This window comes from Budorcas taxicolor, chromosome 4, assembly GCF_023091745.1.
Source record: "Budorcas taxicolor isolate Tak-1 chromosome 4, Takin1.1, whole genome shotgun sequence".
Taxonomy (NCBI): domain Eukaryota; kingdom Metazoa; phylum Chordata; class Mammalia; order Artiodactyla; family Bovidae; genus Budorcas; species Budorcas taxicolor.
The window spans coordinates 24,919,202-24,933,649 of record NC_068913.1 but is presented as its reverse complement, the minus strand read 5'-3'; the positions used below and the strand labels follow the sequence as shown (position 1 = coordinate 24,933,649).

At 35.5% G+C, this 14,448-nt stretch overlaps 1 protein-coding gene across 1 annotated transcript in view; it reads left to right on the top strand.

Moving 5' to 3' along the window:
* Positions 1-14,448, top strand: part of DGKB (diacylglycerol kinase beta) — a 796,797-nt gene that overhangs the window by 251,410 nt on the left and 530,939 nt on the right. Inside the window, exons 15-16 of the mRNA XM_052638442.1 lie at positions 5,141-5,214; positions 9,450-9,524. Coding sequence (XP_052494402.1) covers positions 5,141-5,214; positions 9,450-9,524 — 149 coding nt within the window. The remainder of the gene's footprint in view (positions 1-5,140; positions 5,215-9,449; positions 9,525-14,448) is intronic.

The following is a 14,448-nucleotide window of genomic DNA, read 5'->3' as shown; positions in this document are numbered from 1 at the left end:
TCAAATGTAACTGAAACATGCAAACGATGTGAAAATACAGATGATTAGCTACATGAGAACAAACAATTAGAAAAACAGAACAGTTGTTTAAACTGTATTATGCCGATGTTACCTTGTCCCTAAACATTCTTTTGAGAAAAATTTCCGAAATGTGTCACTTACAAACCAAAAAGTCTATAGCGTGTAGTACTCTTAGCAAAACATAAAGAGGAACCTTTATAATGAAATATCTGAAAGTGAACTAGTGTTGTGCCCACCACAACTGCTTTTCTCTTTCCCTACTGTTTTTATTATTTACAATTATCGCATTCTTATAATTCCCCAAACTGTAAACTACACATGCATATATGCACTATACAGAAATGTATAGCATGGGTATCAAATTTATTCTTTTTCTTTGATTATATGTATATGTATGTCCACTTTGGGATCCTCAGGCTTACTGATTCTTATAATCAGCTCTTCATTGTCATTTTAAGTCTCTTAAGTCTGGAATTCCTATTCTATATTTTGGGTATTATAACAACCTCTAAAATGAGTTCTGGTCTCCATATATATAAAATGTGCTCAGTTATAAATGAAAATATGGAACTGAATAAGATGTGTCAGGGCTGAGAATCGGCCTTGTGTATAATTTATGTAAGATAGAGAGACTGGGTCTCATTAAGAAGTGAAGAGTAGGGGCATTGCCAAGAGCTTTGGCCCATGCACTGAAATGATGGAGTTGCCATTGCCTGAGATGGAGGGGGTTTGGATGAATAAAATTTGTAGTAAAATGTCTGATGCTGTTCAACATCCAAATAGAAGTATTGAGTGGGCAGACAGATATGTGAGTCTAGAATTCAGGGGTGAGAGTAGATATGAATTTGGGACAGAAAGGCATACTGATTGCACTTAATACCATCACATATTAATTTGCTAAGGGAGAGAGTATATGTCGAGAGAATGGTTGAACTGGGATCCCGAACCAGTCTGACCCTAAAGCCATATTCTAAAGTGTTTACAATATATAAATGAAACTGCTCCTCTATATGAGTAAATGCGATCTTGCGTGATTTATTTTTATAGAGGAGAACCCAGTATGAGCTCTTTCCTACTGCATGTAGTGCCTTCACACCTAGTTTAGAACCATTCTGCAGGACTTCAAGTATCACACATGCTATAAAATATTCCTGAACACTTTCCCCCACCATCAGTGTTTTCTTTGCTATACTGTATTACCCATTCCCAATGTTTTGTTTTTGTTTTTTTAAAGACTGCTCTGAGAAAGGTTGCATAGACATACCTCCAGCACAAGAGTGGTGTGATGGGAAGCTGAGAACAGGTTCAGGGTTCTTTTACACATCAGACAGAGTAATTTGCTTTTCATCTGTTTTATATATTGTTCCACTTGAAATTATTTCAAGCGCTATATAAATATTTACTTCCAAGGTCAAAGAGTTGGGAAGATCCCCTGGAGTACGAAATGGCTGACCACTCCAGTATTTTTTCCTGGAAAATCCCATGGACAGAGGAGCCTGGCAGGCTACAGTCCATGGCATTGCAAAGAGTCAGACATGACTGAGCATATACACAGGCACAACAGAGTTTTAGACAGAGTTTGTATTTTTGTCTTACTCTTTCCCATCCCACGAAAATCTGTAGCAAAATGCATATGAGGTTTTAGGATGACAATAAATCAGTTTTCAAAGTAATTCTTTTACATTTTATTTCAGAGTTATTACATAAAAGTAAAAATCCAAAATTTGTCCTGTTAAAGACTATATTAGGTATAATTCAAAAGACAATTAGTGAACTTGAATGTAAAATTGATGTATTAGTGCTATCTAATCTTGAGATTTCATTCTAGTTTCATCAGTTGTCTCAATAATGCTTTTATAACAAAAGAAACTAGTTCAGAATCATGCTAGCTTCTTGATTTTTATGGTTGTGTTATGTATGATAAGAGAATGTTCTCATATGTAGGCAATCCTAAAAGCCCGGGCTTCTTTTACTGAGGATGAAGAGGAATATGAGACTTAATTTACGAATTATAGACTCTGTCACTAAGATGCTGCCTCTTGTTGTTCATTTGCTCAGTTATGTCTGACTGTTTACAACCCCGTGGATTGCAGCACACCAGGCTTCCCTGTCCTTCACCATCTCCCAGAACGTGCTGCTTCTCACTTCAGGACTATAAGTGAACACAGTAGTTGTTTATTTTTATCTCATCAGACTTGAAAATGGCTCTGTAGTACTGTAGGTCTTTGGCTCTCAAATCTAAAAACACAGTCTTTGGTCTCCTACCCAAATTTAGTATGCTAGACTTTATAGTAACAAAGTTTAGCAGAATTCTGGAGCTTTTTGAATGAGCGCTGAAAAAGATGCTGATTTGCCTGAAACCATCACATTTCTTACATAAATACCACCATTGTTAAATGATTCCCTGATACCAGAATTTCTGTGGTTCTGATATGGAATCACATATTGCTCCTTCAATGGAAGTTATGTTAGGTCAGGTGACTTATCTGTTAGAATAATGGTCAAATAGGCACTATTCTGTAGTCTCTGATAACTTACAAATAAATATTGAAGTGTTTAATGTTTTATTTTTATATAGTATTATTTAACAAGTCTAATTTATGGGAAGGGGCTGTGTGAGGACAAGTTTGATAGCTTGGTTTTATTTCTGTTCTTCCATTTGTTTGGTAGTTAACTTTTGTGATGAGTAGAGTATCATCATTATCCTAAATTCTTTATTTAGATTCTCTCATATTTTTTAATCCATTTGACATAATTATCCATCTACTGACTCCTAAAAATGACATCTAGGTTTTTGTATCTTGAGATCCTCGGCAGACTATATTGGAGCTTCCCTAGTGGATCAGTAGTAAAGAACCCACCTGCCAGTGCAGGAGGTATGAGTCTGATCCCTGGGTTGGGAAGATACCCTGGATAAGAAAATGACAACCCACTTACCTGAGAAATCCCATAGACAGAAGAGCCAGGCAGGCTATAGTCAATGGGGTTGACAAAAGTGTTGGATAAAACTTAGTGACTAAACAACAGATTATACTATATTCTGGTGGGATCTTCATAATAATGTTTCCTCAGAACACAATATTCTGTTGCATGATACCAGCCTTTTTTTGATAAATCATAATTATGTCTTTCAACATTTCAATTAATAAGCCTTTCTGAAAGACATTCCAGGATATATTTTCAAGTGAATTAGAAAATTTGCCCAAATAAATGTAATGTAATCTCATGTAATGGTAAGCTGAATGTTGAATTTTCAGATGATCACCCTAACTTAGTATTTGGGTTCAGAGGCTATGTTTTCCTAAAAATTTTTATTTACCTTGAGAATGCCACTTCCATTTAAAAATAAGGACTAGCAATTTAAATGAAGTTAAAAAATCAACTAAGATCCACATCTATTACTTTTTTGCATGTGAAAATGTTAGGAGTGCCGTCTGATTTGTAATAGAGTGAGAAGTAAAGGAGACTGAATACTAGTTGTCAGAGGTGTGTTTTGGTGTTCAGCTTTTAATGAGAGTGAGGGGAAGATGCACTGCAAGTTTGTAACACAATGGCTTAACCTCAGAGGCACCTTCTGTACAATAATAATTGAGCTCATGGAGTTCAGGGGAGAAGAGCTAGAAACTTACTCCAGGTTCATTCAGCTCATCCATCTCATCTCCCAGCTGAATGAGAGACTAATCAGAAACAAAATCCATGTGCCCTCTTTACAAAGGGAAGTAAAACTGAGTCAGAAAAAAATAGCTTGTGAGAAGAACAAGTTAGGTAAGAGTAGAAGAACTGTGAATGTTTTATTCAACCTCCTCATACAGTCTGCAGATGTCACCAATTTCTCAGTGCCTATAATCATTAGAAAAATGGCATTTCAGAAGAATTAGAAGAAAATAGATTGGTAGGATATTTTAACATATTGTTTAACAAGCAAAAGGAAAAAAGATGATATGATGAAATGGTTGTTTTTAATCTCCTCATTGAATATTTCAAGTACTTTCTAAGGGAAAAATACCAGAGCAATAAAGGATATTTCGAATCTACTTTCAAAAAGTAGACTGATCTAAAACCTTTCAACTTAATATTTATTTAGAGAATTATGTTAGTTGCATGTTTTATTATTAAAATATTATTATCATCAAACTATGTTTAAATGGGAGTTACATAGTCAGACATTGAATAGAAATACTTTTATTTAAAAGAGCATATCTGAGTTACATAGTCATACATTGAATAGAAATACTTTTATTTAAAAGAGCTTATCTCTTAACATAGAACTTAAGTAAAATACAAGTGTTCTTTGCCACTCTATCAAAAGATAATTTCTCCCCCTTGTCAATGAAATGCTATTACCTTACCTGCTTTGTTTCTGGTGATACTTTTCATTACTAAATATATATTTGTTTGTTTCTCATGTTTATCTCCCAGATTACAAGCTCCACTAGAGCAGGCACTTTTTTGGATTAAATCAAGTATATAATGATGAAAAGTGCATGGTGTATAGGGGCTCAGTCAATTTAATGAATTCCTGTTTAGCAAGTAGCCTGGATTAACTGGCATTCTGCTTCTCAAGTAGGAAAAGAAAGCATTGAGGAGGTGCTGTGCAGATGGGGACTCAGGCTGAAAGTGGCCTCAAACGATCTTATTTAGAGTCTCGTTCACAAGTTGTTGGGAAGATGGATTCCAAACGTGCTACAAAGCTCTGGAGTAGGGATCATTTCTAAGATGGATCTAATTTGAGCTCTTTCTTTCCTAACTTTCTTCCCCACTATATTCTGCTTTATTCTGGGTGGTTTATTCAGTGTCCCACAATTGGACCTATTGTTTTCATCTCATAGCTACTGAGAGGTTATTCTCTTTCCATATTATACCTGCCTTACCCTCTGCCCCTGTTCCTAGTGGAGTGGGTATTCCTGTTGATACATATGGAGACGAAGCACAGGATTTAACTAGGTTATTAAATAGATCTAGTATCTATTATCTATCTGTGCTGTTTATCTCCTCATTACAGGACGAAAGAACCATATTCTTGAATTTGCTAATTGGCATGTCATAAAGTAGAAATAACAAGGAGTTCTCTTTATATCTAATGTAAATAATTTGTCCACATATTCAACTTTTCTTCTAGATCACTCCAGTTCCTGGTACTCATCCACTTTTAGTTTTTGTGAACCCCAAAAGTGGTGGGAAGCAAGGAGAACGGTATGTTTTTAAAAATCAGCTTTATTTACTGATTTTTTTAAAAAAATCAGCTTTATTACTATGTCATATACATGTGAAACTAAATTTATGGTATAAAAACATTTAAAACTATTATCCTTCATGGTTCAGTAATTTTAATGTGAAATAAATGGTGCTGTCATCTCTGTGTAACAATGTATATTGGTATGACTCTCCCTGTTTTACAGTTGAAATTTTAATATAGTAATGGCCTTTTGCAGAGATTTTATTATCATATCTCAGATATCTGAATTCTCTCCACCCTGCCTATTAACTTCCCTAGCCATTAATAAAGAGCTTTGCATATAGCACAGCTCCATAAATATAGTTGGATGAAAATTCATTCTCTAGATGGTCAACAGGTGACTTCAGGTAAATCATCACCCAGTAGTGAGGAACAAAATTCATCGCCTGCCCAGTAGTGAGAAATGGAATTTACATTCAGCTTCTAGACAAAATATATTTTAATGATTATCTGCATGTGTGTTTGGAGAACATGATGACATATACACTGGAGAAGAATAGTATATTTACTCAGAATAATAATGAGCTGCATTACCTATAGTCTCAGTATTCTTGTGGACACTATTTTTTTTTCCTTTTTGTAAAATTAATGATTAAATTATAATAATTACTAAAGATATGAAAGTTGCCACACTGAAGAGTAAATTTTATGTCATCCTCAGTTCAGTTCAGTCGCTCAGTTGTGTCCGACTCTCTGCGACCCCATGAATCGCAGCACGCCAGGCCTCCCTGTCCATCACCAACTCCCAGAGTTCACTCAGACTCACGTCCATCGAGTCAGTGATGCCATCCAGCCATCTCATCCTCTGTCGTCCCCTTCTCCTCCTGCCCCCAATCCCTCCCAGCATCAGAGTCTTTTCCAATGAGTCAACTCTTCGCATGAGGTGGCCAAAGTACTGGAGCTTCAGCTTTAGCATCATTCCTTCCTAAAGAGTGTCATAAACAGAAATTTAGTTGTTACCTGATACCTTAATAATTTCTAGAAATTTTTACTGATCCCAGCCAAAAAATGAGCAATCAGATAAAAGCATTCACAAAAACACTATGATAATAAAATAGAAATTTCTATTGTGGTTTTACCAAATAACGAAGTTGAAATGTTTCTATGAATAATGGAATTTTGAAAAGTAATTTACTTTTCTATCATTTAACTTTCCAACTTTATTTCAGTTAAATGAAGAATAGTCATTTTCCATTCAATAAAATATTAATTCTGCTTAAAAAGTTTTCCCTTTTTATCACCATATATATTTTAAACTCTGCTAAATATGATAGAAATTATTTTAAATAACTAGTGGCTTATTGATATAAAGTATTTATAATGTTTTACTAAAGAGACTAGTTGCCTTACTTTTAGACCCATGAAATAGTAAATGATGATGATAAAATCATTTCCTCCTTTACTACTCATAGTTTGTTGTTGTTTATGTTATAGATATCTTGAAAAGAAGCACACTCTTCACAAAGCAATAGATGAGACTAAAATTCATATTTGAAATTAGAAACAAATGGAGTATAAAGTGAAAAAAATTTTCAAGTGGAAAAATCTCCCTCAAAATAAAATAACATTAATCATGCCAAATGACCCTTAAATGAAATATCTTTCTCCCTCTTCTCCTAGTACCTAAAAATAACTCTTTAAAAAATATTGATAGATACACTGAAATTATCAATAAATTAAATTTAATGGGGCAAGGAGGATATTTGAGTTCTCCTGTATGCACACTCCATGGGGTCGCTAAGAGTCACACACGACTGAGCGAATTCACTTTCACTTTTCATTTTTATGCATTGGAGAAGGAAATGGCAACCCACTCCAGTGTTCTTGCCTGGAGAATCCCAGGGACGGCAGAGCCTGGTGGGCTGCCGTCTACGGGGCGCACAGAGTCAGACACTTAGCAGCAGCAGTATTACTCACTCACGTTTTGTCCTTTATACGCTAACAAGGACCATTCAAAATCAAAAGAACTGTAAATATGTTTAAAGGAGGTCTATTATGTGTGTGATCATAAATGCATAGGGGCCATCTTTCACAAATAATGGGATTCTATTCAGGGTTTTCTTTTCAAAATATGTTTCTTCCCTGGTGGCTTAGATGCTAAAGAATCCACCTGCAATGCAGGAGACCTGGGTTCAATTTTCTGGGTTTGGAAGATCTCCTGGAGGAGAGCATGGCAACCCATTCCAGTATTCTTGCCTGGAGAATCCCCATGGACAGAGGAACCTGGACAGGCTGCAGTCCATGGGGTCACCAAGAGTCAGACATGACTGAGTGGCTAAGCACACAGCACAGCATTCAGGGTTTTCCTTTCAAAATATGTAGATTTTCTTCTTTGATGTATTAGGCAAGCAGGAAAAGGTCACAGAAATAAATATTCACACATAGGTAGTTTCCCATACCCATCAACAGCTGTGGAAGTGCTCACACATCATTTAGACGGCAACACTTGAGAGAATCTAGTCTCTGCTAGAAACTGGGGATGAGATAGAAGATATAGTCCTACAGGGAGGCAGACACATAAATAGATTTTCTACAGCAGCCCCAAGGTAGAAGCTTAGTTAAGCGTGTTTAAAATAAAGTTGCCATGGAAGTTCAGAGGAAAACAGTCATTGTCTCTGAAGACTCAAAAGTCTAGCTTTTGAGTTGGTTTAAGTACTCTTGCCTGGAAAATCCCATGGATGGAGGAGCCTGGTAGGCTGCGGTCCATGGGGTCGCTAAAAGTTGGATAAGAGTGAGTGACTTCACTTCCACTTTTAACTTTCATGCATTGGAGAAGGAAATGGCAATCCACTCCAGTGTTCTTGCCTGGAGAATCCTAGGGACGGGGGAGCCTGGTGGGCTTCTGTCTGTGGGGTCGCGCAGAGTCGGACACGACTGAAGTGACTTAGCAGCAGCAGCAGGTATTGGACAGGTAAAGGAAAAAAAAAAGACATAATTGTGGATGAGTGTGCTGTTTTGGTAGGGAGCCAGAAGATATTCATTGGGGTTGAAATTTAAGAGGAAGGAGGAGAAAGATGAGAAAATATAATAAAATATTATATATGTTTCCTGACTGGCAGTGATTTTTCTTCTTGGAAACAGCATGACTGTACTTAAGTAGCAGAACAGAAGAAGGCTGTATAGGCAAGACTTTCACAGATCTGGTGAGAGAACTTGAAAGCCTGAAGTAAGGCACGAGATAGAATAACCAGGTATGGTAGACATTACTCAGTTAGAAGGTACAGGATTGTCCTCTGTTTCAGGTGCTGGGGAAAAAGAGGTCCCGAGAATGACTAAAATCATTCTTAAGACACTGAGTGGTAATCATTATTCAAGATCTAGAATGCAAGGGTATTGCTCAAGGAAGCAGGACGATATAAACAGATATTTGGAGATTTCTATCAGTAAACGTGTGTGTATGAGAAAGTCATTCAGTCATGTCCAACTCTTTGTGACCCCATGGACTATACAGTTCATGGAATTCTCCAGGCCAGAATACTGGAGTGGGTAACCTTTCCCTTCTACAGGGGATCTTCCCCACCCAGGAATCAAACTGGGGTCTTCTGCATTGCAGATGGATTCTTTACCAACTGAGCTATCAAAGAAGCCCTATCAGTAAACATGAGATGGATGCATTAAGATATATAGTAGTATTTTCACATGTATGTAAAAGCTAATTTTAAAAACTAAAAATATTTCTTTACATGTGATATTTTGCCTCAGAATTCTGATATGTGTGTATACTTGGGATTGTGTGTATACTTGGAAACAGTTCTATTGTATTGGTTATACAATGATTAATTTATTTCAGAAAAAAATGAATTGTTTGATATGTTCCTGGTGAAATAGTTTAGTAATTTTGTGAACTAGCTCATCAAGCTGATTGTTTATGTGAAGGAATTAAGCAGATGGGATCACAGTCTTCACTAACATACATATATACATACAAAGTGTCCAAAACCATTATATATATGGGATAAATAACTTTCATCTCTGTTAGGGTGGTCCAATTTGTAAATTACACAAGGATCTATTAAGAAAGATATTTAACTAATTTTATCCTGGTATTTTAAAGTATTTATTTGAAATCTTATTAGATAAATAATATGCAAAAGCAGGATAGAGAATGTTCCAAATCAATGTGCATTTTAGAATAAAAACTTGGAGGTACCACTAAATTTAATTTTTTTCTTCTATGTTTTCACCTTTATAGAATTTACAGAAAATTCCAATACCTACTAAATCCTCGTCAGGTTTACAGTCTTGCTGGAAATGGACCAATGCCAGGGTAAGTCTAAATATATTATTGCCATTAACTTATTTACTACTAATTAATTAAATAAGCAGCCTGACAAACCTAGAAATAATGTTATTCAAATACAGCAGCCAGATTAGTATAGATAACAACACTGAATATCAACTACATAAGAGTAACTAATGCAGATGCTGGTTTTCAAAATGACCTGTTTCAATCAGATTGTCCTCCTTTTAAAAATATTGTGAAGTAATTCTCATACTATGCTAATGTTAATAATAATAATAATAATTGCACCACAAACATACATGTGTATTAGCTGGATGCTGAAATAACTAAACCATCTTTTGGTTGGAAGTGCTGCTCTCTTTTCCTTTCTTTATTAAATGTAAGATACAGATCTACTACAGAAGAAAAAATGCTGGTTAACAAAGACTGGAAATCATAATGTGATTTTTTCATTTACTACCTACCAAATCCAATAGCTATCACTCTCTTATAAGATACCTTGTAATAGGCAAGATGTAGTGAAATACAATTATTTTTCAACAGATACCATATACTTTTGATGTCATCAGTCTGCACTGAAATAAATCATTATTAGTTTGGCCCGTTTAACTAATTAATGTCATCTTTCACTGATCTGATTTCTGTCTATCAACATGATAGGAAACATTATACCAGATGAAGTAGAAAAAAGGTCTATAAACAAAGTTCTTTTTGAAAAATATGTCAGTATGATCAAAGTAAGTCTTCTAGGTTATTCTCAGAAATGAGAAAGCAGATGTTAAAGTTGTCTCTTAAATGCTCAGAATAAAATGTATGCCATCAAATCTTCTGTTAGATAAATGAAACTATATGCAACTAATTAGCACAGGCTCCCACACTTATACTCATCTTTTTCTTCCCTCCCTGCTACCTGTTGTCCAGGGCCAGTTTCAAATGCTGAGCAGTGATGGGTGGAACCACCTTGCTGTAGAAGGCAGGCTCCCCATAGGAATTTAGTTCAGAACACTGCCTTTGTCAAACTCCAGTAGAGGATCATGATCAGATTATTGACTAACTTAGCCACATGCAGTAAGTTCCAGCCTTGTCAAAGACAAGCAAAAGTAAAGCCTTGATATTAACACAGATGCTCAAGCAGGGCACCTCTTTTTCTGGTTCTTTAATATTCTCTGCACTTCAAAAAATAGCTCTTACTCTGCAGGGGCTTCCCAGGTGGCACTAGAGGTAAGGAACCTGTGTGCCCATGCAGGAGCCGTAAGAGATGCGGGTTCCATCCCTGGGCTGGGAGGATCCCCTGGAGGAGGGCATGCCAACCCAGTCCAGTATTCTTGCCTGGAGATTTTCATGAACAGAGAAGCCTGGCAGGCTACAGTCTGTAGTATCACAGAGACTTGGACATGACTGAAGCGACTTATTCGGCACTCACTGCAGGATTAAGGAACTGTGCTTTAAGAAGTTTAGCTACTCCAAGACCTCTGTAGCTCTACTAGACCAAGTAAATCTAGGATTTGCTGGTATTTTATAGTTAAACTAAATGTCTGCTGACTCATAATTATAAACCTCATCATTTAACTGCCCTGTGTTGTCATAATCTTCTCCATGAAATGAAGAAATAGGACCAGCATCATAGGATAGTTATGAAGTAAATTTGGGATGAGTTCCATGAAGTGCTTACTACATAATATGTCCCTGATGAATTTTATTTGTTATCAGTATCATTTGAGGTAATGTTAGTTAATAACATAATTGCTGTGTAGCTTTATGTAAATATACTGTAGTAACATTGATGTTAGCCTTATTTTCACATTTCATTTTTTCTACTGTACTTTAAATATATATTACATGTTTCCTTTTACTCTTTGACTGTTAGGCATCCTATTACCTTATCTATTTTAATATGTTGAAAAATGAAAGTAAAATATGCACTTGTATAATTCTACACTACAATGAATATAATTTAGAGATTAAGTTAAGGACCCCATTTTAAGGTCTAGCACCTTTCATTATCATTATCATTGCAAATTGTTTGTGTGTATCCTCTAAGACCTTCTATAAATATAGATATTAATATATGTATATTAGGGCTTCTCAGGTGGTGCAATGGTAAAGAATCTGCCTGCCCATGTAGGAGATGCAAGACACATGGGTTCAATCCCCAGGTCAGGGAGATCCTCTGGAGTAGGAAATGGTACCACACTCCAGTATTCTTGCCTGGAAAATTCTACAGGCAGAGGAGCCTGGCAGGCTTCAGTCCCTGGGATCACACACAGAGTCAGACATGACTGAGTGAATGCATTTGTATATATACAATGTATTCATATATAGACCTACATGTATGTTTTGTATAGAGAAATAGATCTTTTGTATAATTTAGAGTATAGTTTTTTTATTGCTCTGCAGCTTGCTTCTTTTTGCTCAAAAGCATATGGTAAATATTGTCCAAATTCAGTAGATACTGATAAGCTTAAATGTTTTTAAGAGCTGTACAGTATTCCATAGTTTTTTTTTTTTTTTTTTTTTTAGCTACTCTTACTGGGAAATATTTATATTGCCTGCACTTTAAAATTATTGGAATAATTTAACAATCAATCTGTTTTTAGAAGCATATTCAAATATCTTAAATTTTACTTGTCAGGTTCTGTTGAATTACTATACAGAAACTTCGTATTGAATTATAATCCCCAAAGCAATATATAATGTTTTATTTCCCATAACATCTTTTAACTTGGCTATCTTCAGTAATTTCTGTTTTTGTCAAAGGTAAAAATATATCCTTATTTTTATTTGCATGGTAATCAGTTTTAAAGTTGGAAATGGCATTAGTTAGATAGACTTTCCTATAAACAACAGAAATAAAATCTAGTTTCTGACCCAAAATAGAGTTTACTGAAAAGTTATGAAGTTGCTCATAGAATTAATGGAAAAATGAAGAAATATGTTTCAGAAAAGATAGGAATCAGAGCAGTTTGAGGCAACTCCTCAAGTTGGAATGGCTGATTCTTGTTAATGCATGACAGAAAACCACAAAATTCTGTAAAGCAATTATCCTTCAATTAAAAAAGAAAGAAAGAAAGAAAGAAAAGAACAGTTTGAGGAAACTCTGACTAAGAAGACAGAGTCCATAGGTTACTCCTAAGAGAAATTGATTCCAAATGCTTTAGGTATCCTTATTCTTCTATTCAAGATTCAGATCCTTAGGAGAATCATATTTTTGGTTTTCCTTGTTTCCCATGTTACAGTGTTAGCACTTTGGAATAGGGCTCCTTGATTTACAAGATTACTATCAAATTATTTGTTTCCTCAAAGCCAGATGAGGATGTCATAACCTGAGCATGAAAGACAAATTCTTGGCGGGAGTAAACAGTATGTGTTCACCACCATCCAACCACCAAATTATCCAATATCTTTTCTTTTCTGAAGATAAAAGTTGAAAAAAAAAACCCAATCATTACTAATGCTACTAAATATGTCAGCAAAAATACACGTCTTCCTAAAATGTAGATAACCCAGAATCTTGTATAGTTACTATATCCAGCTTCAAGTCCTGGTTCTTGGAAACATTTCTGGAGATGATTATTTTCTCCTTTATCTTTATCCATTTGACCTCAATGTACATAAATACAATAAGAAAAATGTATATTTAACTATAAGTGAATTTCATTAAATGACAGTGTTAATAATATGAAGAATGAAACACGTGGAAAATCTATAGGCCTATAGTCCTAGTTTTACTACTGATTAAAAGCTATAGCTGAAGCATAAAACATTTCTCAGCTTCTTGGAAATGTTTCCCTAGTGTAGGGACTCAAGTAGTTTTAGTGGATAGGTCTGAGATTTTGGTTGTACTGCTTGTGTAGAGCAGAATTCATTTTTCACTTACTTTGAGCGACAGGTGTGGTAGTACATGGCACTACTAGAATTGTTGAGCAAATATTTCCAGATCTCCTTCCAGGCACTTGATTTTGACTTTACTCCTTTCACCTTGGTATTAAGCGTGGTGTCTGACTTTCTCTTACAATAAAGTGTGACCAGAAAGTAGAGTTTCCACTTTTTCTCTTCCTTTACCACAGTGATCAGCAGCATTGGCATGAAAATATGGTGAGAGAGGGCCCCCGTCCCCAGCCTTACCCAACCAAGATCTCCATAGAATGAATGATAAATAAGCCTCTGTAAGATTATGCCACTAATACTGGGGGTTGTTTGGTACTGTGTGTAACCTCACCCTTACAACTAAACCAGTGATTGGAGCAGAAATCTTATTTAGTACTCCCTACTTCCATTGTAGATCAGTGAATCTATTTCTCCTTGGGAGTTAGAGTCAGTTTTATACCAATCAACATCATATTTGTCACTTTTGCCTATTTGTCTAGTGGTATGAGGCACCTCAAGATGTCCAGGTATTAGTTTTCAGCTTCAATTCAATGAAAATTTTATCTTAAATGGTAGCATTCCTCTTTGGTGTTAAAACATTTGAAACATAAGAGTTAAACACCTAGAGAGTCTGAAGCAAAATGTTTGAAAGAGTATATTAGCCAGTATTCTTTACTGGAACAGAACCAATAGTATATATTATGAGGAAAGATTTATTATATGGAATTGGCTCACATGTTAATTGAGGCTGACAAATCCAAATTTATAGAGTGGATATTTATTTTTTCTTTCGCAGGCTGGTAAACTGCTATAGAACTAAGAAGTGTCAATATCCTAGTTCAAAGGTGATCACACTGGAGAATTCTCATTCCTGGGATAGGATCAGCGTTTTGTTCTATCAGACTTTCAATTGATTGGATGAGGCTCACCTGTTTTAGAGAGGGCAGTTTGCTTTACACAGTCTACTGATTTAAATGTTAAATCTCATTGAAAAATACCCTCACAGAAACACCCAAAGTAATGTTTGATCAGCTCTCTGGACATCCATTGCCTAGCCAATTTGACACATAAAATTAAGATT